This window comes from Eretmochelys imbricata, chromosome 1 (genome assembly GCF_965152235.1).
Source record: "Eretmochelys imbricata isolate rEreImb1 chromosome 1, rEreImb1.hap1, whole genome shotgun sequence".
Lineage (NCBI taxonomy): Eukaryota > Metazoa > Chordata > Testudines > Cheloniidae > Eretmochelys > Eretmochelys imbricata.
This window is the reverse complement of record NC_135572.1, coordinates 142,660,058-142,685,226: the sequence shown is the minus strand read 5'-3', so window position 1 is coordinate 142,685,226 and position 25,169 is coordinate 142,660,058. Positions and strand designations below refer to the sequence as shown.

The following is a 25,169-nucleotide window of genomic DNA, read 5'->3' as shown; positions in this document are numbered from 1 at the left end:
AAGACATATAGTTCATATTGTAGGTTAGAATAACATCTTCCTTAGTGACCCTGAAGATGCTGTACTTTATGCCATCCATTAGGTTTCATGAGGTATGTTTCCAACCTGACATATTACCTATCATCTCTCTTATTCCTTCCTTCACCCATCTTAGACACTACATGACACACATACCTTTATTAACCCAAATAGTCACAGTGGGGAAAATATAACATGTTAATGGTCCTCTCCTGTCTGCTGGTGCAGATTTAAGCTGTCTAACAAGGTGGTCAAACCACAGAATATATCTAATGGAGTCCTCTCTATTGGAAAACAGAGTCAATGGTTCTATATCACAAAAGCATACCCTGTCCTACTCATTTCAGGCACACATCATCCTCAGTTTACATTCACCTGAGCTTCACAGATGAGTGCTGCTCACTTCTGTATGTTTCACTATCTTTTAATCCCACTGTAAAAGTGAAAGGTACCCTATTTATAAGAAACATAGAAAACAACACCCTGAAGGCTACATGGCAGAAACCCAGTTAAAATGGAGATGCTACATAGCCTTCATTATTTAAGCAAATATTGATCTTTCTGAGAAGTACTATGTTACCATTTGGTCCAGCTATTAGCCCACTAGGGTTATGTGTCATACAGTACTTCATTAAAATGGAATGCCGCCTTGCCTACTTTAGAAAATGAAAAAAAGCCTCACTGCTACCAGTTTGGGGAATCTGAAATACTTGACCTTATCCACAGTTCACTTTTTGACTAAAACACTCTCCCTCCCCAAGGTGAAACCCTGGGTTGTAACCTTCACTATGGAGATAACAACGGTCTCTCCCAGAGCTGATCCTATGAGTGTGGACACTGGCTTTCCTTGTTTTGCCTAGTTGCAGCTTCCTGCACCCCCTCGCTATAAACACTAGGTGGTGTGGAAGCAGCAAATTCTAGTTTCTCTAAAAAAAAGGAGTACTTCTGGCACCTTAGAGACTAATACATTTATTTGGTTTTGCTGGGTAGGAAGGGAGAAGCAAAGAACTCAGTCCTGGCTGCTGAGAGATGCCAGCAGCAGCTGCAGCAGTTCCTGCCCTACCATTTAACAAGGAGCTTCAGATGAATCAAGCCCCAGCTACATTAAAGAATGAATTTTGATCTATGAACCTCCAAGACAGCTGAGTTCCTCAGGCACAATGCAGATGACAAAACCCAGGACAAAGCATATAACAGCTGGAGACAAAGCATTCTTGAATGAGGGTTTCTGGCTGTGAAACAAACGGAGAGCAGGTTAATCTAGAAAGTCTGATCATATTTAGGAAACACTACAAAATCTTCCTCTTCAACACTCTCACCCCAAAACAACCACCCACTGGCTTCTACAGTAGTAAGAATGACACAGCATCGACACCCATTGTATCCACACACCTCTCTATAAAACAAAAAAGCAAACAAACAAACAAATAAAAACCTGAAACAAATACTCTAAACAGAGCTTTCACCCTCAAAAAGGACGAAAGCCCGAGACTCCACGAAATCAACTAGGGACTTCATTATTGCTATCAGTTTTACATGGAAGGTGCTCAGATGCTATTGTGCTGGGTAGCAGTATAAAACCCTAGGACTTGCAAGGCTGTGGACCAATAGGAGAAGGGCACAGAAGGCTTGTAGGGGCAGAGAGAAACTATATAGGACAGGAACTTTGCAGAAGAAAATGAGCCTGCAAAGGGAAAAAATGGCCTATAAGGGTTTTTTTCTTCCACACGTTCTCAAAATCCATAGATCTAGCTATACAATAAGCAGTTTTGTTTTAAAATGTTTTCTATCCATATTCTTTACAACAGGTTGATTCTATATAATCAAATTATTACTTATTACAGTACCCACTGTGCCTACATGATCAAAAAGATATTGCTAGAATTCATCTAGAATTCATGTGTTTATCTGCTGAGGCTAGGCCAAGGATCAGCTTTAACCAATTCGAAGTTTCCTTTCCAGTTGCAGCATGTGTCCTGGAGTGAGGTGCTAGGCCACTGGGGGCCCTAAGCAGGGATATTTTTTTGCCCTCCCCAACATATAATAAAAAGCTAATAGCGGCCTCCCTTGAGCTGCTCAGGGCCCTAAGCAATTGCTTAGTCTGCTTATGCCTAACGCTGGGCCTGGTGTCCTATTAGTTATGGCAGCAGAGACTCCAACTGGTCCTCTTGTGGTCCATAGAAGATAGTTTTAGTGAATGAGCAGGAAGGGAGCATTCCCTCTGGCCAAGTCAGTAGGAGCTATGCTCAATTTGCTGCTGCAGAGCATTCGTGTTTATTACATGCTAAATATTAAGATTAGTAAATCCACCTTCTCCCACAAAATCATTGGCCCTATGAAAATGAGAGAATAACCATACAAAACTAACTTTCAAATAGTAAACAAAGTAAAAATGAAGTAAGCTTTTTAGAGGCAAAAAGCAAATAAACTGTTCTGTCAAGAACAACTTTAGGTGCTCTTTGGCATCCTGTGGTAAAATCCATGTCAAAACGTACAGATAAATTTTAGGCCTGAAGGAGAGTGGGTGGCAGTGATGTGATGCATAACTGTCTAATTCTATTACCTCCATCTACAGTGAGGCAAATCGGAGAAGGCAGGACTTGTCCTTTGTGACTTAATCACGGATACGTAATGTGTTTTGCCATTACCAATTAATACATTCATCATGTGCACCCTGCTTTAGAACAAAACAAGAGGCCGTTTGCTCCCAATGAGGATCCTACGTGTTCCAAAGAATCACCCCTGAACAATGTCTGCCTGCCAATCTCAGAAGTGAAAACATGCACGTATATACATACACCACAGGAGATAAACTCCAGTTTAAAAATAACAATAATCACAAGACAATGTCAATACAGAGAAAGAAAGACTAAATGATTCATTAAGGAAATAAAAATGATAACCCAATTAGAGATTAGCAGTACAATGTTAATGTGCTGTAACAAGGAGTAAAAATATAGAGATTGTACATAATACAGTTAATGTTCTAACAAACCAACATAGGAAAGGGCATTCAGCATCTTAAACTCACCACAATGTATCAAGCTATAGTAGCAGAGCAGGTACACAAAAATCATCCATTGCAGTGTACCTGCAATGCCTACTCTGGGCATGAAATAGCGATTTAAAGACACAGGGACAGATCCTCAGCTGTCATAAATCAGTGGAGCTCCACAGAAGTCAACAGAGCGATGCCAATTTACACTAGCTGATGATCTGACCAAGAGTCATAAACAAAGCACTGAATTCCTAACCTGTGTGCAGTTGTCTGAACAATATTTTTCAAAAACATGGGATCGGGGATTGTCATTTAAAATTAGTTGATTTTATTTTTTGTATTTTTTAATGGTGGGAATTAAAAACAAATGAAACAAAAAGACCCAAAGACAAACTTCCAGCAATGACATTTAACTCACACGTTAACAGTTGTAAAGGAGTTGTATTTATTATCCAAAATCAATAGAAATGATTCAACTTTAACACACACAATTTATCCAATAGATCATAACTATTTGAGATTCATTAGGGTACTAATCTAAAGAATCTGTTGCAAGGTACAGGGTCATCTGAATCCCAACTTGGATTGTCTCTAAAGGTAACACTGTATATGAGAACTAGGGGTTATTGTTCTCTCTCTCTCTGTTCTGAAAGAATGAATCTTGTCAATTTCAATTTTTTGCTTTCTCACAACAATGGAGAAAGCAGGGCCAATGGTGCAACATGCACAAATGCACCCATCATCTCAGAAAACTCAATGTTTTGAGCAAGTTTGTATCACCACAGTTCAGAAACTGAGATTCTACATTTTGCAAGAAGGTTGGCAATAAAATCCTGTCTGTCTATTGGTTAGCGCACAGGAAAAGGCCAGTCCTATAATCAGAACACTGTAGCCATAGCAACAAGCAGTTCAAACTTTTCAACATGCTACTTGATATTTTCTTCACATTTTTATATTTTCACGGTTAATAATTCACCATGAGCATTTTGCTCCCCTAGCTAGTCATTAACTTCTCTGAAATGATCACTCCTTTGGTAATTACTTGCTTTCCTAAAATTAAAACGCAACAAAACAAAACAAAAAAACCCAACATGAGCTTGTCAAGGAGACCCTTTCAAAATGGAAACATACGTGTCAATTTTGGAGAAGGGGCTGGAAATGGGGGTGGGGTGGGGTGGGGAGAAGGTAGTCCAGATTCTGGCCCGTTAATCCAAAGTGTGTCCCTTTATTATTGCTGTGTGGTTTAAAATGCAATGACAAAAAGCTTTGCAACTGAACTTTAAATCACCTAAGAACACAGGGTCCATAACAAAGACTCTAAGCCACCCCTAGTAGTGTCAGTGCTGCTATTCTTTTCCTTTCATAAATTAGGAAGCTTTTGTCATTTTTATTGCTACCATTAAAAGCTCATTTGAAGGCCAAATTCCCGGGGTAAAAGTAGTTAGGGTAACATGTTTTGTCTCTGGGTGATGGAGTTTAATCATATAGCAAACTGCATCAGACATCTTAAGTTCTGACGCTTTAGTAGCCCAAATGTTACCCTATTAAATGTAAATGTTTGAAAGGTGCTGCAGATGAGCTGAAATGACAATTTGCCTTAAAAAAATGGCACCAGGATTAATTAAAAGCCAGATGCATATAACAGAATATCTAGTATCTATCAATTAAAAACATAAATATAGAGCAAAACTCACATCTGCCATGGAGAATAAAAAAAAATTCAACACTAATTCCAATATTCAGCAGTACTGTTAGGTTTACAGTTTAAAGGATATTTTTTTTGTCTGTTTTGTGAAACGTCTTTACTCTTTCCCACCTCACTGCCTCTACCATTTTCAAACTCCTTATTCATGCCAACTCTGCCAACAGGCCCTCTACACATTTCGAGGGATCCAGGTTAGTAGCAACCACAGTTCCTTCAAGAGGCTGGTAGGTTATCTGCCTTCTTCACTCCGACAGATAACTTAATTGTAGCATAACCCCATAACTAACTGATGCAGCCCTTGTTTGCTGGCCCTTCAAGATGGTTGGTAAATGAACTTGGATAGCCAACATATGTTAAAAAGCTCTATAAATAATGGTGATGGATAGTTCATGAAACAGATAAGGGGTAGATTTGTCTGATACCGGTGTATGCATGTGTGGGGAGAAGGTTCCTCTGAAATCCCCGTTCTAGAGGTTAATTTGGATTACTCTGACAAAAAAGCTGATCTCAAGACAAGCTAATGTGCCATGACAGAAGTGGTTATGCTGTTTCAGGTGGATTTTTATCCCAGTTGTTCATGTAGATATCTTCTCTGAAGTTCTTGTTTCATAAATTGTTTCTTGTATTTTTATCTTTCAAATTGCATGTTAGAAAATGGTGAAGAACTGGTGAAAACATATGCTATTTATTTTCTGAACTAGTCACAACCTGTTCAGCTGTCTTGTCAGGATTCTACAACCTACACACTAAGCACTTAGGGCCTTGTCTTGCACTATTGAATTTAGTGGGAGTTTTGTTATTGACTTCAATAGGAGCAGGTTCTGAACTGGAAAGCCCACCAAATACGTCTCAAAGGCATGAGTGTGTTAGTCGAGATGGAGAGTGAGTAGAAATGGAAAGGAAAGAGAAACAAAATCCATTAACATTTAAAACTAAAAATTACTAGAAGGAAATAGTAATTCTGTTCTGTAACAATGGGTGTTCTGAAATCTAAGGTACATGACTCATCATTCTGTTAGTTATTAGGGAACTGTACAAAAAAAAATCAGAAAGGTCATTTCAATTGCATCTGCAACAAGGGTAAACTGTTAAATTTTAAAAGAAAATTAAAGAGACTATTCTTTTTGTTTTAATTAAAGAGGAAAATATTTTCAACTTGTACGTTATTTAAACAGAAATCTTGAATAGCCATAGAGAATATTCAATACTTACTTTTATCTTCTTGGTTTTCTGCTGCTGCTTTCCCTTCTTCCTCCTCCTCATCTAACTTTTTCTGTTGTACATCTTCCTGGTGATCAGAAGCACTAACTGAAAGGTTCTGACAGCAGTGGTTGAACCCACTATCCCGAGGCAGAGTAAAACTACGGGGCTTGCCCCCATTCCCATTTAGCACTTGCTTTCTCTCACCCTCTACCAAGGGAAATGGACCATAGTGATCCTGTAGGTGGCACTTTTGAGTTGGAAGAGTTGACTGCCGCCTGTGTTCTGGAGAGATTACAACTGAGTCAGAGAACACTGAATCCTCAAGGGGCAGAGTCTGAAGGTAGTGCAGTCCCGAGCTTGTCAGTGGCGTCTCTATTAAATCCTGCCAGGAACGTCGCTGACTGGCTGTTTTGCGTACAGGTGATTCAGTGGTGCTTCCTACTGCTTCTTGACGGAACTCTTCATGCGAAGACTGTGACTGGGAAGTTTCTGTAGATGAAAGTCGGCTGTGTTTTGGTTCCACGAAAGGGCTTGCACAGCTCATCTACAAAATGAATATTAATGTTGTTTTTAGATTAAAATACATTCACATCTACTAATAATAAATACGCAGGTGTCGTATTCACTCTAATCCTGAGGGCATGTATTACCAGACTAACTAGTTTGGTCTCCTATGGTCATATTTTGTCTCTGCATATAAATATATATATGTAAATTTACCATACAGATACACACACACACACACACACACACAAACACAATTACTGTGGATAAGATTCTTACTAACATTGAATGCTCCTTACTCTGCACAACGGCCCCATAGACTCCATGGGATTACTCACATTATTCACAGAGTAAATCACTACTGAGCATGTACAAGCGTGGGAAACTCTGGCCTTGTATTAGCTTGTGAGTACTATCTTCAGATGACATCCAAATTCCACTTCAACCTTATTTAGTTGCATGTAACTCCTTAAACAAATTTCTTTGGGATGAAGTTTTCAGTGCTTGGACTCAGTGCAAAGGTGAATGCTTTGGAGAGTATACATAAAAATGTCCTTTAAGTTATACAGCCAGGAAAAAAATACTTCCCCCATATGCTCCAATCCAACATTTTGCACTCCGATAACTCATACATCTCTGAAACCAGGAATTTGAAATTTTGTCTTGTTTTGAGCTCCTACTTTTGTTTATTCAATTTTTAAAGATCCACTAGTCAATTGTTTCTCTATACATCGACAGAATTTAAAAATTCTGAAGGCTGTCTGAGTTCGAGCTTCATAATCTAGCTTTATGTTAACTACTGCTGGGAGAAGAAACTGAATAGAATTTACTTTTTTGTTTTAATTTATAGATATACACACGTTTTCACAAACAAAACAACTGTAATCACTGGAGACAGAACTTGTATGTTAGATAACTACTGAAGCTTTTCTGGAGATAGAGTTCATTTTTCTACTTAAAAGGTTGTTGCTTGATGTGTACACTTGACAGCACAATCATTGTGTGTTTAGGAAGAACCTCTGAATGTTACCTAGGGTAATTGGGGTGCTACTTGAGTGAATAGGTTCTGTTTTGTGCAGTGGAGTGGTCCTAGAAATGGTATCATAAGAGGGGATGGAAAGAATTCTATGACTGAACTAACTTTGTCTGGTGAGCAAGGTTATGTGTCCTCACAAAACCAGGGTTTTGTACACATTGGTGGAGATAGCAGTGCTGGTTGTCCCCTTATTTCTAATTGTCACAAATAAAATTTGCTTCCCTGGGCCTGTTCTAATGTTAGTAAGTTGTGTTGTTTAATGAATGTTTTCAATAAAGCAGTGGACTGGAAAATAAAGTACTATAACATCTTTGGGGTTTTTTTAAAGGAGAAAAGCATCATCAACCCACTATTTTTTTTTAAACCGAGTATTTCACTGAACCGTAGCCCTATAAATGTCATCCTTGTTGCCTTCCATGTTCACGCAGGCTATTTAGGAGCAACAGGTTTTATTTTTGTGTGTGTGTTCTTTGTTTATTTATTTTTAAGTTTATGGCATAGCAGTCTTCTCTCCCTGATTTTCCCTTCTCCTTGTAGAGAACACAGATTCTTTTCTCTGCAGCTATGCAAGACATGATTATTAAATCACAGCTTCCTTTCCTGCCCCTGGACAAAATTCCAGCCTTACAAATGACACCTATGCGCTCCTGTTAACTAGTGCTAATCCATATTTTATCTATTTTCCAGCTAGGGCTATTTCCTGACCACTAATAAAATGGAGGTTTTGAAATTCAGGAAAACTATATATTTAAAAAGATACACAACCATCATGATCTTAATTTTGATCAGAAACAGGTTGTGACTAAAAATGTGTTTTATGATCTTTTTTTTACCTCCCTGAGATGAATGCAAACATTTTATCAAGGACTGAGATAATGAAATTTGTTCTTTTGAAAGAGTTTTATACTTACAGATTTTTTTTAATCTCACAAGAAATAATTCAAGTAGGCAAAACTGATGCTTTATGCCAAACACATTTCCAAATAAGTAACCGTAGATGACTTACCGAAGGAGGTCGTGGGTATGTATCGTATGGGGGTGGTGGACTGTCTTGTTTGGGTGTTGATGGAGTGTCTGCTTCTTCCTTATCACTCTCACTCCAGTAATCTAAAAGGTTGTGTACATGTCAGATCCAAAAATTAAACTATCTTGATACATATATATACACACACTATCTTTCAAGAAAACAAATGCCAAGACAAACCTCAGATACCACTATGAAATAAGCATTTTCAACTGCTGACTTCATAAATGACAACCACAATAATTTAAAGTTCTTACAATCTAAAGAAGACAGACTTCAAAACATTTTTTATAGATCTAACGTACCACTCCACCTGCAGCAGATTACATACTAATCTACTGAAACACTGTGAATACAAACTGTATAGTATATAAATGATAAATGTGGCATTTGTACAAAATACCCATAGTACTCTATAAAATGTTCGGCTCTACACAAAATTACTACATCAACATTTGCCAAATAAAATAGGACAAAAATTGGTTGGAGTCTGTTGAAACTATACTTCAAGCAGAAAAAAAATGAAAAAAATATTAACTTGCTAGTATCCTTGAGTTATGAAGCAACATTAACGCTAACAAACTTAGCTAACAATAAACAAACAAAAAATCCTACCACCTGTATGGTCAGGTATAGTCTTTTCATGAATTTCTCACAGTTCTTCATGCTTTTTGACATGATTTCCAGTGGGAATCGGTTGTATGGGAGGTAAGACAGGAATCTGTCTCTGTCTTAGGCATATTGGTAAGGTTCCTACAGCCTTGTTATCACAGCAAAAATGTGACTGATAAGATAATGAGCCAAATTCAGCAAGTGCAATGGACATGGAAGTCCTTGGGCCAAATTTAGTGGTGATGTAAATTGCATATTAGGCTTAAATTGGCCATAAAATGGGGTCTAATTTGCACCTATTTGGTAAGTGGGCAACAGAGAAAAAGAAATTATAAAAAACAGCCTTTGTAATCTATAATTCTGTGGGCAAGCAATGATAGAAAGGTACGGGAGGTGTCATTTAATTTGTAAAAATCTAAAGAATTATAATTTCTATGGTGTCATCCTATGGTGGTCATCCTCGCTGCCCCTCACTCTGGGTCCTCTGGGTGATGGAAGTTTTGATAATACAATATCATCAGAAATGGGTCAAGTTGGGTATCATTTGAAAACCCTTTCACCCACAAACACAACAATTACAGATTACTATACATGGAAGGAGTACTTCTAATTGATTTGCCATCATCAGCAAAAACAGAAGTGGTTCAGTAGTATTGTTTATCAGCTTTGTTTATTATGTGAAAAGAGTTGTAATGAGGCTCTAGTTAAGAGGTCGACATCCAGCCAGAAATCATTGGAATCCATCTGTAAATGGTATGAGCATAGTTACATAACATACCTTATATAACATAATTAATTACAATCACAAAGTAATTTATTACAAACACCTTCTTGTTTTTACTTTGGTCTTGATCATTTTTAGGTATCAATGGGAAGACAGAGTACCAACCAGTAGCTGAATCATTGGAGAATACCAACATGAAGGACCTGGTTAAATACAGTGCTTGATGGCATCTTACACACTATAAGAAATTCACCTGCAAACTGATTTTGGCATGATTGGAAAGGAAGTACATTGAACAACAGGAAAATGTTGAATATACTGGGACAAGTGCCAGCTCTGGGTGAGACTCACCTTATCCTCGGTCCCATGGTATGCATTTTGAGAAGAACAACTGCTTTTTCTGCGGTAAGCTGGAAGCCCAAAGGCATTCATTAAGCACAGTTTCAACATGTGAGGCAAGTGAGAAACTGTATGAAGCAGTCACTTTGAGTGAGAATGTTGTATGGAAAGTAAAGTTAATAGGGTACATGACTGGGATGACTTCCCCAGACGTAACCAAGCACCACCTAGATTCATTAGACTCTTTCAGTGCCAAGAAGGGGCAATTTTAAAGCTACAAATGAGCTTACTCATGCTAGCAACCCCTTTGTGTCTGATGGACCAGAGCTCATTAATATCATGAGGAAAGCAGTCTTCAGTGACGAGATAGATAAAGATGTCAGTTGAATGGATACTTTGAGTCATGATTTGTATGAAGCCTTCACAACCCAAAGAATTACCCAAGGCTCTGTCAATTTATGGGCTCCAATCAAGAAGAATAGACTAAAGCTGTTCTCGAATGCAAAAAGCTAACCACAGATAGGTCATTGTTTGCTCATCTCCTGGTCCTGCCCAGATCTGAGTGTGATGTTCATCTATGTGAGACTTTGAGAAAGGACAAATTATCCATGGTAACACAATCAATGTTTGAATGTGGCTGAACAATGCATGTTGACACATGAAAAGCAAACTAATGCACATCTTGCATGGTCTTCCTAAGCCAGCACCTACTGACAATGTGACTGGTACCTCATACCAGCAAAGGCCTTTCAGGGTAGCAATCATAGATGGCATGGCTGAGGTACGAGCTCTCAATAAACCAGAAACTGTTAACACCTGCCAAGATGTGGTTGAACACTTCATTATGTGGCTACAGAGAAAATACTGGACCTATGACAAAAACCACTTCATGTTTAACACACATGCAGAGGAATCAATTAAAAATATTACCAGAAAGAGGTGACTCCAAGGTATGACCAGTGCAATGACTCCATGAACATCTCCAATGTCACAATGAAGAAGCTAGTGTCTCATACTCGCATAAAGGATGAGTTAACTGCATGCCTTGCAGGAAAAATGATCCATCATGTGAAGATTTGCTCAAGGAATTTCATCATTGCATGGTGTAATGAAACTGCTACCTTATACTGTTCAGTGGAGAGTCTTCATAGTTTTCGTGAGGAAGCTGACACTAAAAATATCTTGCATGCCCATCAATACCACTGAGGGAGGTGCTTCGAAACTCTGGATCTTTGCACAAGACAAAGATGTTCTAGTACTCTCTGTGAGATGCTAACCAAGACTTTTTACAAGATTCTGTTTTGGTGCCTGCTGCTGGGGACCAGAATCACTGCATATCCCTCAGAGATGTACTCGTATCGCTCAGACCATTTTAAGTCACCACACCTACCAGATTTCCATGCTCTTTCAGGTTGTGACACTACTTGAAGGTTGGCTGGAAAGATTAAATTATCTTGGCATTTTGATTCAGCCTTCGAAGACTCTCTCCGCACTCTGATGGTTCTCGGACCAGCTGAGCATAAATGCACCAGAGTTGTTCATATGCCGAGTTTACGAAGACCAACATTAGGACAATTGCAGAGCGATGTTGGCAGATGTTTTCCAAGAAGCAGACAGATGGAGAAAAATTGCCACCAACAAGGGGGTGCATTTATACCTGCTATCAAAAGGGCAAATTATCAAGCAATAGGATGGCTCCAGGATGATCAAATGCATCCAAAATTACTCTCCCCTCAGGTCTGGGAAGATGGACTGATCACACCAGTTGTGTGTGAAATACCAGGCGCTCCCAAATCAATCCTTCAGCTAATCAAATAGTAGGGTGCAAAGACCAAATCCTCACCACCCTGCAAATGTTTGGCCAGCAGCCTGCCTTCCACGGGGACATGTGAATGTGGTGTGGATGAGGATCAATGTGACGTGTCTAGCAGTGGTGCCACAGACAGAGATGACACTGATGATGTCTTTGATAAAGAAATGTTTTCAGTCCTACACAAGGCATGCTTCCCTAGGATTACCCAAGATTAATTTTTTTTATGTGCGCAATGCATACCTGTATTAAAGAATAATTCAAAAAGAGTTGAGTTTTAAATATTTGCACAAATATATATCTACATAAATATTCTAGATTTGTCACATTTGGCACCACCGTGTTCGGGAGAAAAAGGGCTTTCAAATGATACCCAATTTGACTAATTTCTGATGACATTATATTATCAAAATTTCCACCAACTGGATGACCTGGAGCTGGGAGCCAGGAGGGCAATGATTCTCCCCTGCCATGCCACAGAGGGTGACACCACTGAAATTATGATTCGGTGGATTTTTACGAATCAAATGATATCTCCCTTAGCTTTCTATCACTATCCTGCCCACCGAATGAGATTTTACTGCATTATACTCCCGGACTAAGAGTTCAAGATAAAGCACAGATTGTATCTTACATATGCACCATCCCAAACATGTGTGGGCATCATATGTGGGCACCACTCCCTGAGTTTGGCCTCCACATAATAATACAAGGTGCATGAGAGTGACAATTATTTTGCACACCCACTGACTGCCACGTCAATTTAAGTTGAACAACTCTGCCACTTTCATGTGATGTGCAATTTTGACCACTGGTTATATATCACCACTCAGTTTTTCTCTGTATCAGCACCTGGTATTTAGGCAGTACAGTAGAATAGCTTAGTCTATAGTTTTTTGTTGGTAATTCTACCATCTTCACCAAATATAGGTCCAAAGAAGTATATTACATGGTTCTAGTCCCCTTTGATATATTGATAAAGAGTGGTTCTTGCTGTAACATAAGCTATTTGATATTTTCAACCTTTTGTTAATTTAAATTTGAAGTTCATACATCACATAGCCCTTACTTACAGATTTTATTGGGTTGATCAATGTACTATCCAATTAAAAATATACTGTACCTAATACCGTATTTAAGGGTATAAAAGATATAATAGAAGCTATTCACTTTTTAAAGGAAAATAAGATCTTACTGTAAACTGTTTCCCTTTGGTTTTGGTGTACTTTTAAGTGCTAATAATTTATGGTTGCTTTTATAACAAGCCAGTTTTCCTGGAATGATTTTGTCTGTCTTGATTTGTGACGGGCATGCAGCTGAGAGGTGTCCTCATAAAGCAACTGAATATGAATACAGGTATCATGAATCATTAAAACACCAACTTGAAGTAATTATGTCTACACAGAAATCCCCAAGTAATTTCCTTCACGTGATCAGAGGCCTAAGTCTGAGAAAGAGCAAAAAATACAATAAAATAAAAAGTTACAAGCTCTTTGAGTCTTAGTCTCTCTCAAATTACTTCTTAAAAAAAGTGTCTGTATCCAAGTATGTGCATGTGTATTACAGCAAAGCCTGAGGGAGCTGCTTATGGCGAAATGCCTGTCAGCAATTCCATTGCAACCCACGGTTTTTTCTGGCTTATATATTCTGGCTCAAATATTTAGTTTGAGGCTAAAACTTAGCAACACAGGATAAAATTTTCTTTAAAAACACCCACCTAGTTGCCGTTTGATTTGTATAAAGCAAAACATAGAATTTGACCAATGCTTTTGTGCAGTTCACTAGTCAAAATTAAATTTGGCTGACAACCTGCAATTTTGCTGTCTGGAAAGAAATCTGCTGCTGTAGGTGGCGTCTTTTAGATAAAACAAATCAAAAAGACTTCTTGTCATCTTTAAAGGTATCATGACTATTGTAGCAACAGAACGATTGTTAGTATCAATGTGCTGCCCTAATCCCTAACTGGGATAAATGATTACATTCTAACTACCTAAAATCTGTAAGATACTATTAAACCATTGCCAGGTTTTACTCCACAGGTGACAGAATTTCAATGGTGGACATAATCAATGGTTAGAGCACGCTTTGGAAACCTTCTGGATTAATGGTCGTAGGTTGAATCAGGGTGTCAATTCAGAAATGTTCATCTTAAATCGAACATCATAAAGTTGAGGACTGCCTATTTTCTACTGGTATGAAAAATAAATATTCCTCTCCCCTATTTTATAACATTGGGAAAAAAGTAATTTGTGTGTCCAAAGATGTCCCTTATCATGTCATTAACATTCACTACATTTAATGTGGAACAATTTTGATATTGATATATAGTATTCTGTGAAGGTTTCACTTGAAGAAAGGGACATTTCCACCAGAACTTCACCCACAATTCAGTGATTTGTGCATCTCTGAAGAACGTGAGATATATTTATGCACAGTAGGTTCAGAACCATTCAATGCTTAATTGAAACAGGTTTGACAATTGCTGTTGAATTGTTTCAATGGTATTAAAAGCCCTTGTTGCAGAAGACTGAACAGAATAGAAATAAAAGACTTTTTGAAAAATCAAGCATGTAGCTGAATAATGGCAGAGCCACCGAATCACAGAAATTTCGGCTTTAGAGTTTCATATAGTGCAAAAATGCTTAAAATCATAGATTGTTTTTATTTTGTTAACCTGATGCCTTTAGTAATTAAGGACACTATTCAGAAACAAAACAGCCCTTGTGCTTCCAGTCAAGGGAGGCTCCACGAAGGCACTCAACTGAACTAAAAACCCTATACTCTGGTGAATGATGGATGTGCAATTGCAGCTCCCTCTAGCTACATAGCTCTTGCCCTGCTTAAACGCAAATACACAAACAAATACAGAGGGCATTGTCTACCCCATATGATAAATCAATGCTAGGGAATGATGTTAGAGAGATAACAAGGAACATTCATGAGAATTTCCAGGGATGTCTTTCTGGAATAAGCGGGAGGAGGGAGTCCTACTGCTGACCTTAATTACCTTGGAAGCCATTTTAAATTTAAATAGTCTGGGGCCTCAATTTTCTTAAAATGTCTACAACACACTGAGGTCTATGACCCTATGATAAGGAGGACACTCGTCTTTCCTTTCTCTGGAGGCCCTTCCTTCCTCAGTCCAACAGAGCTTGATCCCCAACTACTGGAAGTTGTGTGTGCTTTCAGGTTAGTGTTAGCACTTAAAGAGCATTTTAAAATACCAACTAATTAATCATCACGGTGCTCTTGGGAGGAAAGTAAATATTTTAATGTTCCTTTTAACATATGGGGAAATGAAGGTGGAAAGTTTAAATGACTTGGCCAAGGCCACAAGGCAATCAGCATGAGACAGGATTAGAACATGGAAGTTCCTTTTCCTCAGAACTATGTTTAGTCTACTAGAACGTGCTACCTCTCACCCTAGTGAGATGTCCACTCTTGTGCCAGAGATCACACTGGCTGCTCAGCAGAGGCTGAGCATCAAAGCTAACAGGCCAGCACACTGCAAATGCATGTGGGGAAAATACTGGTATTGTAAATCTGCCTTTAATGTAATGTGCTGTTTTAGATAGGTTGGTAGATTTCTATGCCCAACTCTGTCTAGTGGAAATGGCAGAAGTCATAAAACATTAAATTAGCCCTAAACTTAAAGTCTTTAAGGGTAAGCAAATTAAGGCTTTGTCTACACTTAAAAAATAGATCAACCTAGCTATGTCACTCAGGGCTATGAAAAAGTTTGCACCAAACATCATAGACAGGTTGACCTAGCTACCGGTGTAGATGCTGTGGGCCTAGGTCTTCAGAAGGATTCTTTTTTCTACCTAACTACCACCTCTTGGAGAGGGGATTAATTACACTAGTGGAAAAAGCCCTTCTGTCAAAGTAGGAAGCATCTACACACTATGGCTCGACAGTGGCACAGGTGCAATGCCATAACTGTGCCACTGTAGTGCAGATATACCCTAAGTCAACAGTCTTTAGAAGAAAATTTCTTCCCTGTGAACTCAAGCTTCAACCTTGTTGAAAGGATTTTGCTTGTGAGTGAAGAAAAACAAACAACTCCCCAGCAGCTGTGAAACCCATTTATGAATTTTTCTTAGATGATGGGAATGGGACCTGGGACACACAGAAAAATATAAAGAATAAGTCAGCCAAGAAAGGGAGCTAGGGTTGGCAAATTTGGTTGGACGTATTCCTGGAGGTTTCATCACAGGACATAATCATTAATTAAAGATTAATCTGTAATTCCTGGAGACTCCAGGACAATCCTGGAGGGCTGGCAACCCTAAGGGGAGCTAAATGAAGTAAACAAAATAATACCACTGTACCTTGTTCTTGTTTGATCCTCTCTCTTTCTGCACAGCCAGCAGCAAGCATGTTAATTCTGTTTAGCCATCTGAAATAATATTTTTAAAAAAAGCAGTGATACTAATACAACATGTTAACTTTTTGGGCTTTGCTACTTTTAAAAGGTTATAAACCATCTGAAAGAGATACATGACAATGATATTTTATATATAAAGCAGCTGATTTCTTTGATATTTCTATTCATAGTGTCTTCAAAGAGCTATAATTTTGCTGTTGAACAATTGTTTCCGAACCAAAGTTTCTGTTTCAAAAAGAAAACCTTTAGTGAAGATGTCAAACTTCTATAAAATAAAGACTTTTGCGATAATCAAAGCCCTATTAAATCTGGTGCTCACAGATGTGTCACCCTACCGATACTCCCGCTGTTCTGATTTCTCAAGAACAAACACTTTTACAGAGATTTAAGCAACACTTTAAGGCCTGATTTGGCATCCTAGCAGGGGAAAAAGATCAAACCCAGTAGTCAAAAGAACAGGTTCACTTCTGAACAGACAAAGGGGTTTAATTATGCCATTATGTGTTGTAAAGTTTACCTATAGTGCATAGTATAAAGAGATGGAAGCACACCAGAACCTGTTTTTTGTGTGTTGGGGAAGCAGAGGGAGGGAAAGGTAGTTGCATCAAAACAGAATTCACATTGAAAGTTCTAACTTCTACTTAGATCTGAAAAAACACATCCATAAACTGCATGAATTAAAAAAAAATGCACCTATATTCTTTTATTCTAGTAATGAATTCAACTGCCTGTAGCAATGCACTGCTTCAACCTCCCGTCATCCCCCCACGGGGCCCTCAGTGTGTTCATTATCCAACTGCTCACACTACATCAACTCCTCCATCACTGAGGCTTTAAACCAACATGACAACCTCCCATAGGTAAATCTGGAATTATTTCTCCAAAAAATTCCATTGCCAGGGTTATAGAACCCTTGCTTGCCAAGCTAATGAACAGCATTTTTAATGCTTAAATATCCAACAAAATGAGAGGGACCACCACTCTGTTCTTACTTGAAAAATGTATTCTGCTAATATTCCTGTTTTAGAGCCTGCTATGCCTCCTTTGCACACTCGAGATAAGGAAATAGAATATTTTCTTGACAAGTGAGGGATAGCATCTTTTGCAACTGTTTCCAAATAACAGTTTCCAAGGCATTTCAGTGGATGTTAACCATACATCAGATCATGATATGCTGAAGCTCTCCTTCAAAAGGACCACAGCACTGTCCTTTGACAGTTGAAATCATGTACAAGAACCATAAATCACTTTACATTAGGAATAACAGTAGCTAGCTGCGAAGTTACTGTTGCTGTGACTACAGAACATCTCACATGACCCTCTAATTAATGTTATCACGGGGAGGAGAGAAGACAAGTGAATCAGAATAAAAGATTACAAACTTTCAGTTATAATAGTTAATAGCTGCCATACATTTATAAAAATAACTGGAGTCTTAAAGCAAAAACAAACAAACAAACAAACACCAACTAATTCTGCCCCACAGAACTGTTCATGTCTTAAATTAGAAGAGAGAAGGACCCTTTGCAAAGAACTATCGAAGTGTTACATTAAGTTCCTCACAAAGACCAACCTAAAATATGTTAAAAGCACTGCAGTGAGGCATGACCCATGGTTTTTACTTCAGTTCAGAGTTTACTACTACTAAATGCAGCCAATGTGCACTGAAAAAACAAAACAAAACAAAAAAACGAACCCCAAACAAACCCAAACCACCAAACAAACACACACACAACCCAGTGAAACATTTCTGGAAAGGCCTTATGATCTCAGAACACTAGATAATAGAGCTAATAAGGTTTTTCTTTTAGCAAGATCTCATTTTATCCAACATTCAAGAAATAATAAAATCCTCGTGGCACTCAATTAAATTAATGTTTAGTTATGTTAATTTGCACTAATGGCTTGGTTACCTTTTGCAAATTACTGGTTTTTGTAAACAATCAAATGGCATAAACTACATTTTAATAGGTAATTTTGTTGTCAGAAAATGCTATTTCCTGAAAAATGCAATCTGACAATCTCATGAAATGTGCATTAACTAACAGAGTTATAGAATAATTTATATAATAGTTATAGAAGAACTAACAGTTAATAATTTACAGTAGCTGACAATCTGTCCAATAATCTGGAATACTATCTAAACCAGACATGCATACAATATGGAATAAATGACTAATCTTTGCAATATGGCCCAATATGGCAGAATGTTCAAGCACCATCTTCTCGTGAGTGGCTTGTAAATTCAGATGCTAAAAGAAGGACTGCATTAACTTCTGAAGCATATTTAATAATGTAATAAATGACATTGCATGTAACATGGAATCCCCCAGCATAGCTCCTTTAGATATGGTGGGTTTCATAATGAAGATCAGAACATTTTTTAATGTGTGCATAAGCAATGGGTAGAGTGACTAAAGCTGGAAACATATGAGGATGACATGGAATGTCAGGGAAGTTATAAAAACCTTCTGAAGAACAGATAAGGGATACAATATTACAGCATAAAGATGAAATTCTTTGGGTTGTTAAACCAATAGGAAGATTAGCATTCACTGGTTTTGGAGACCTCACATATGTATGTTGTTATAGTGCAAGAGTTTCCTGTTACTAGTATGAAAAGATATAGCGCAAATATGCTTGAAAAGAATCTGAAAAATTGGTGAGTGCGTTGAAAGACTCAAACCTTGGTTGGTTGGTATACTGTGTCTTGGTAACCAGTGTTTTTTCTGAAGTGCAGGAGGTCAAGATGATACTCAGCACTCACAAAGCGTTTAGGGTGTGCAGCTTTAATTGTTTTGTGAGAATTACAAAAAGTATTTGTTTGCTATAAAGAATAAATACAGTACCACTGATATTAGCAGCCATCTTGTTCTTCAAGAGAAAGTGAAGATAAACAACATATACATCCTTTGTCAACATCAGAAGAAGGGAACTTTGCGACTCACCTCAAAACCTTATAGAATATACTCCCATTTATCTGAAATCCTATTGCCTAAACCTCTGCATTAGTCGAATCCCTTCCTTGTCCCCCAGCATCTGTCTCATGCTGGGGGAGAAGGAAGGGATTTGAATAATGCAGAGGTTTGGGTAACACAGCAGAGACCCCCAGCCAGGACTGTAAGGAGGACAAGGCCCCAGACATGGGAGAGGCCACCCTGCTTCTCAATGGCTTCTGCAGCAGCACAAGAGGCCCTCTGCAGCCCTGCTGGCATGGGAGTGAATGTGCAGGCCATGACAAAGGAGCAACAGAGGGTGCTGCTGCAGGGCCAGTGATATCGGATCCCTGCAGGCAAGAGGTGCGGAGATTGGATGGGGAGGCTGTAGTCTGGGAGGGGCGGAGCAGAGACCCTCCCTACCACCCCAGCCAGAACTGCGAGGAGGAGGACTAAAAGGCCGAATGTCTCCTATTCGCTCTATTATCTGAGCTCCCGATTATCCAAATAAAATCTATGTCCCCCGTGCTATTCGGATAATCAGGAGTATACTGTATATAACCGTGGCAGACATCAAAATAATTTTCTGCCTTGCCATATATAAGAGGCAATATAATGTTTCTGGTAAAAGGAAGGTGTCAAATTCTCCCCATCACATGGCTCACAGCTGCAAGATAGGCTCGCTGTATTGCAACCCAGATAGCCCCAAAAATCTAAGTGACACTGGTAACCAGTTGTACTCTAACCAGAATCTAAAGAAACTATACATATTATTAGACATTTATTGGAGGCTTAAAGAATGGAACCTTAAAGGACTGCTTCTTGGAGCAGCTAGTCCTGCAACCCACAAGAGGAGAGGCAATTCTTGATTTAGTCCTAAGTGGAGCACAGGATCTGGTCCAAAAGGTGAATATTGGACTCCTAGGTAACAGTGACCGTAATATAATTAAGTTTAACATCTCTGTGTTGGGAAAAACATCACAGCAGGCCAACACTGTAGCGTTTAATTTCAGAAAGGGGAACTACACAAAAATGAGGAGGTTAGTGAAACAGAAATTAAAAGGTACAGTGCCAAAAGTGAAATCCCTGCAAGCTGCATGGAAACTTTTTAAAGACACCATAATAGAGGCTCAACTTATATGTGTACCCCAAATTAAAAAATATAGTAAGAGAACCAAAAACGTGCCACCATGGCTAAACAACAAAGTAAAAGAAGCAGTGAGAGGCAAAAAGGCAGCCTTTAAAAAAGTGGAAGTTAAATCCTAGTGAGGAAAATAGAAAGGAGCATAAACTCTGGCAGGTGAAGTGTAAAAATATAATTAGGAAGGCCAAAAAAGAATTTGAAGAACAGCTAGCCAAAGACTCAAAAAGTAATAGCAAACATTTTTTTAAGTACATCAGAAGCGGGAAGCCTGCTAAATAATGAGTGGGGCCACTGGACGATTGAGATGCTAAAAGAGCACTCAAGGACAATAAGGCCATTGCAGAGAAACTAAGTGAATTCTTTGCATCCGTCTTCAAAGCTGCGGATGTGAGGGAAATTCCCAAACCTGAGACAGTCTTTTTAGGTGACAAATCTGAGGAACTGTCCCAGATTGAGGTGTCATTAGAGGAGGTTTTGGAACAAACTGATAAACTAAACAGTAATAAGTCAACAGGACCAGATGGTATTCACCCAAAAGTTATGAAGGAACTCAAATGTGAAATTGCAGAACTATTAACTGTAGTCTGTAACCTATCATTTAAATCAGCTTCTGTACCAAATGACTGGAGGATAGCTAATGTGACGCCAATTTTTAAAAAGTGCTCCAGAGATGGTCCCGGCAATTACAGGCCAGTAAGTGTTACTTCAGTATCGGGCAAACTGAAACTATAGTCAAGAACAAAATTGTCAGACACATAGATGAACATAATTTGTTGTGGAAGAGTCAACATAGTTTCTGTAAAGGGAAATCACGCCTCACCAATCTGTAGAATTCTTTGAGGGGGTCAACAAGCATGTGGACAAGGGGGATTTGGTGTACTTAGATTTTCAGAAAGCCTTTGACAAGGTCCCTCATCTAAGGCTCTTAAGAAAAGTAACTGGTTAAAAGATAAAAAACAAAGGGTAGGAATAAATGGCCAGTTTTCAGAATGGAAAGAAGTAAATAGTGGTGTCCCCCAGGGGTCTGTACTGGGACCAGTCCTATTCAACATATTCATAAATGATCTGGAAAAAGGGGTAAATAGTGAGGTGGCAAATACTGCAGATGATACAAAACTATTCAAGAAAGTTAAGTCCCAGGCAGACTGTGAAGAGCTACAAAATGATCTCTCAAAACTGGGTGACTGGGCAACAAAATGGCAGATGAAATTCAATGTTGACAACTGCAAAGTAATGCTCATTAGGAAACATAATCCCAACTATACATATAAAATGATGGGGTCTAAATTAGCTGTTATGACTCAAGAAACAGATCTTGGAGTCACTGTGGTTAGTTCTTTGAAAATATTCACTCAATGTGCAGTGGCAGTCAAAAAAGCGAACAGAATGTTGGGAATCATTAAGAAAGGAACAGATAATAAGGCAGAAAATATCATATTGCCTCTATATAAATCCAGGGTATGCCCACATCTTGAGTACTGTGTGCAGATGTGGTTGGCCCGTGATGTTATTGACATGAACTGTGACTGTATAGATCATTGTTACAACCAAGGTCCTATAGTCGCACCAAATCTTGTACAAAGGAGGTCAAGTAAGGTGTCTATAGAAAGGTTGTAATTTGCTGGTTATGATTATGCTGTTTGTATGTGTGTATCATTTTTGTATTTGAAGCTATGAATATTGGCTATGTACTTGTATCTTAATGTGTTTGATTCTAAATAGACTCAGTGAAGCATTTGGTCAGCTTCTTGAGAAAGGACTATTCTCAGTAAGTGCCCAATCAAGAAACACTTGACTGACAATGGACTTTGGGAAACGTCAATCCACATCTGAGCTTTCCTGGGAATGTTCAAACTAAAATGTAAACAATGCTGTCGGCCTGCAAAATACTGAATCATTCATGGACATGTGACTTGCCCAGATGGCTACAAACACCATCTTGTTGCTGTGATTATGCACAAAAGAAAAAGGGGTTTCTGCCCACAAGAGAGAATATAAAAGGCCCTGGAAGCCCCTCCATTTGGTCTTCAGCTGTCTCAAGAGATGGTCTCTCTACCCCAAAGAGATGCCTGAAAAAAACTGGAACAAAGGTCTGTAACTACGGGGTGTGAGTGATTGCTGGACCAACGCTATAAGCCACAAGGTTGGTCTGAAAAGGACTGGATCCAGACTAGGAAGGAGTCTAGTCTGTGAAAGAAGCTTATTGGAACATCTCTGAGGGTGAGATTTACCTGTAGTCAGTTTCCTACTGTATTAGGCTTAGATTTGCGTGTTGTGTTTTGTTTTATTTTGCTTGGTAACTTACTTTGTTCTGTCTGTTATTACTTGCAGCCACTTAAATCCTACTTTTTATACTTAATAAAATCACTTTTGCTTATTAATTAATACCTGGGGGAACAAACAGCTGTGCATATCTCTCTATCAGTGTTATAGAGGCCAGATAATTTATGAGTTTACCCTGTATAAGCTTTACACAGAGTAAAACAGATTTATTTGGGGTTTGGATCCCATTGGGAGCTGGGTGTCTGGGTGCTAGAGACATGAGCACTTCTTAAGCTGTTTTCAGTTAAGTCTGCAGCTTTGGGTCATGTGGTTCAGACCCTGGGTCTGTGTTGGAGCAGACTGGCGTGTCTGTCTCAACAGGGCAGGGTTTTGGAGACCCAAACCGGCAGATAAAACGGGCTCAGAGGTAGTCTCAGCACATCAGGTGACAGTCCCAAGGGGGTTTCTGTGACCAAACCCATCACAGCCCCATCTCAAAAAAGATACACTGCAATTGGAAAAGGTTCAGAAAAGGGCAACAAAAATGATTAGGGGTTTAGAGTGGTTTCCGTATGAGGAGAGATTAATAAGACTGGAACTTTTCAGCTTGGAAAAGAGATGACTAAGGGGGAATATGACTGAGGTCTATAAAATCATGAATGGTGTGGAGAAAGTATATAAGAAAGCGTTATTTACTCCTCATAACACAAGAACTAGGGTCACCAAATGAAATTAACAGGCAGCAGGTTTAAAAGAAACAAAAGGAAATATTTTTTAACACAACGCATAGTCAACCTACGGAACTCTTTGCCAGAGGATATTGTGAAGGCCAAGACTATAACAGGGTTCAAAAAAGAACTAGATAAATTCATGGAGTATACGTCTATCAATGGCTATTAGCCAGGATGGGCAGAGATGGTGTCCCTAGACTCTGTTTGAAGCTAGGAATGAGCAACAGGGAATGGATCACTTGATTACCACCTGTTCTGTTCATTCCCTCTGGGGCACCTGGCATTGGCCACTGTCAGAAGACAGGATACTGGGCTAGATGAACCTTTGGTCTGACCCAGTATGGCTGTTCTTATGTTCTAAGTCTTTGTTCTCATGGTATCAGACTGAAATTAGACTTGTGCCTTTGTTTCGGTTCACAGAAGGGTGTCTTTAGAAAGGAGATGCTTATAAATATCAATACTCTGCCTATTCACAAAAATGGAGATGGTTGAATGGAGACACAGTGGGATGAGCAAATAGGTTCTCTGAACACTCTCCCACTGCAGGTTTATTGTCTCTATGTCTCCCAGCTCAGAACATGGGATTTTAATGTTGATGGCACTGATCATTTTGAAAAGCAGATATGTTTTAGAAAGGGAATGGTAAATTCCAAGCTTGCCAGCCTTGGAAAGACAGTGTCCCTTTAACTAAGGGATGAGGTTAGGAAATACACATTCACTGTACCAAATAGCAGAACAATGATCACAAAACACAGAAGTTTCCAGCATTACATGGAAATCTAGGCCTCATAAAATCAACATGATCATCTGAACAGTAACAAGACTATTTCGTCTAAAATGCATACATATCATAGGTATGTATGTGCGCACACACATATATAGTTCCTATATTCTGTATACATAAGTACAATGAAATAACGAATAATTATTTTTATTAATAATTATTGAAGGAATTTAAATACCGGAAAACACATTTCCCTCTCAATGAGGCTATGCTTTTAGTAGATTCCTGCCCTTCTCTTCTGCCTCCAGTAACATGGTACAAACAGTGCTGAAAGGACTGCATAATGAAAGTGGTTGTCAGAAACCCAACAATAAAAATGAACAGAAAATGATGGAAACATTTTGTGTAATCAAAATGGTTCATAACATTTTAATACTGTTGTGACACATGGCTAGAAAGGGTTAAACATCCTGCAAACTAAATGACCCTCAAAAGACATATGGGGAGATAATGTTTGTGTTTTTACATGTATGTGAGTAGGGTTAACAATGTAATCAACAGTCCCCGTCTATGCTGTATTCTGATAATTCAGAGATCAAAAGAACATCCTGGCATTTAAATGAATTGTAACCCGGGATATCTCGGTATTCATCTCTCTTTGAAATGTAAGGTGAATGAGGGAGGAACAAGCAAATAGCCTTACGTTAATTCGTATAGCTAAGTACCGGTGATGGACCTCCTTCAAAGTCATCCTGATTACCTTTTGTTCCCTGAGAAACTCCAACTTGTCAAAAGACATGAAATTGTATAAAAGATCGTTGGGTCCTGATTCTGTCATCTCAGATCTGCTTTGGCTTCATCAGGGGAAGTTTGAGTCACAAGACTGAGGTCCCAGTTATGCTGGTATGCCCTGAATATGAGATCTGGACATTGGACTATAACTTATGAACTATTTCTGAAAGAACTCTTTGCAATTACAAAGCTCACCATCTATGCTATGAATCCGAACCTC

General features: G+C 38.7%; 1 protein-coding gene across 4 annotated transcripts in view; it reads right to left on the bottom strand.

Annotated features, from left to right (window-relative positions):
- CNKSR2 (connector enhancer of kinase suppressor of Ras 2) overlaps window positions 1-25,169 on the bottom strand; it is a 366,125-nt gene that overhangs the window by 60,291 nt on the left and 280,665 nt on the right. For all 4 annotated transcript variants that reach the window (XM_077807188.1, XM_077807189.1, XM_077807190.1 and 1 more), the window contains 3 exons: window positions 16,305-16,372; window positions 8,471-8,571; window positions 5,934-6,468 (listed from right to left, as the gene is read on the bottom strand). In XM_077807188.1, the coding sequence (XP_077663314.1) occupies window positions 5,934-6,468; window positions 8,471-8,571; window positions 16,305-16,372 (704 nt within the window). The remainder of the gene's footprint in view (window positions 1-5,933; window positions 6,469-8,470; window positions 8,572-16,304; window positions 16,373-25,169) is intronic.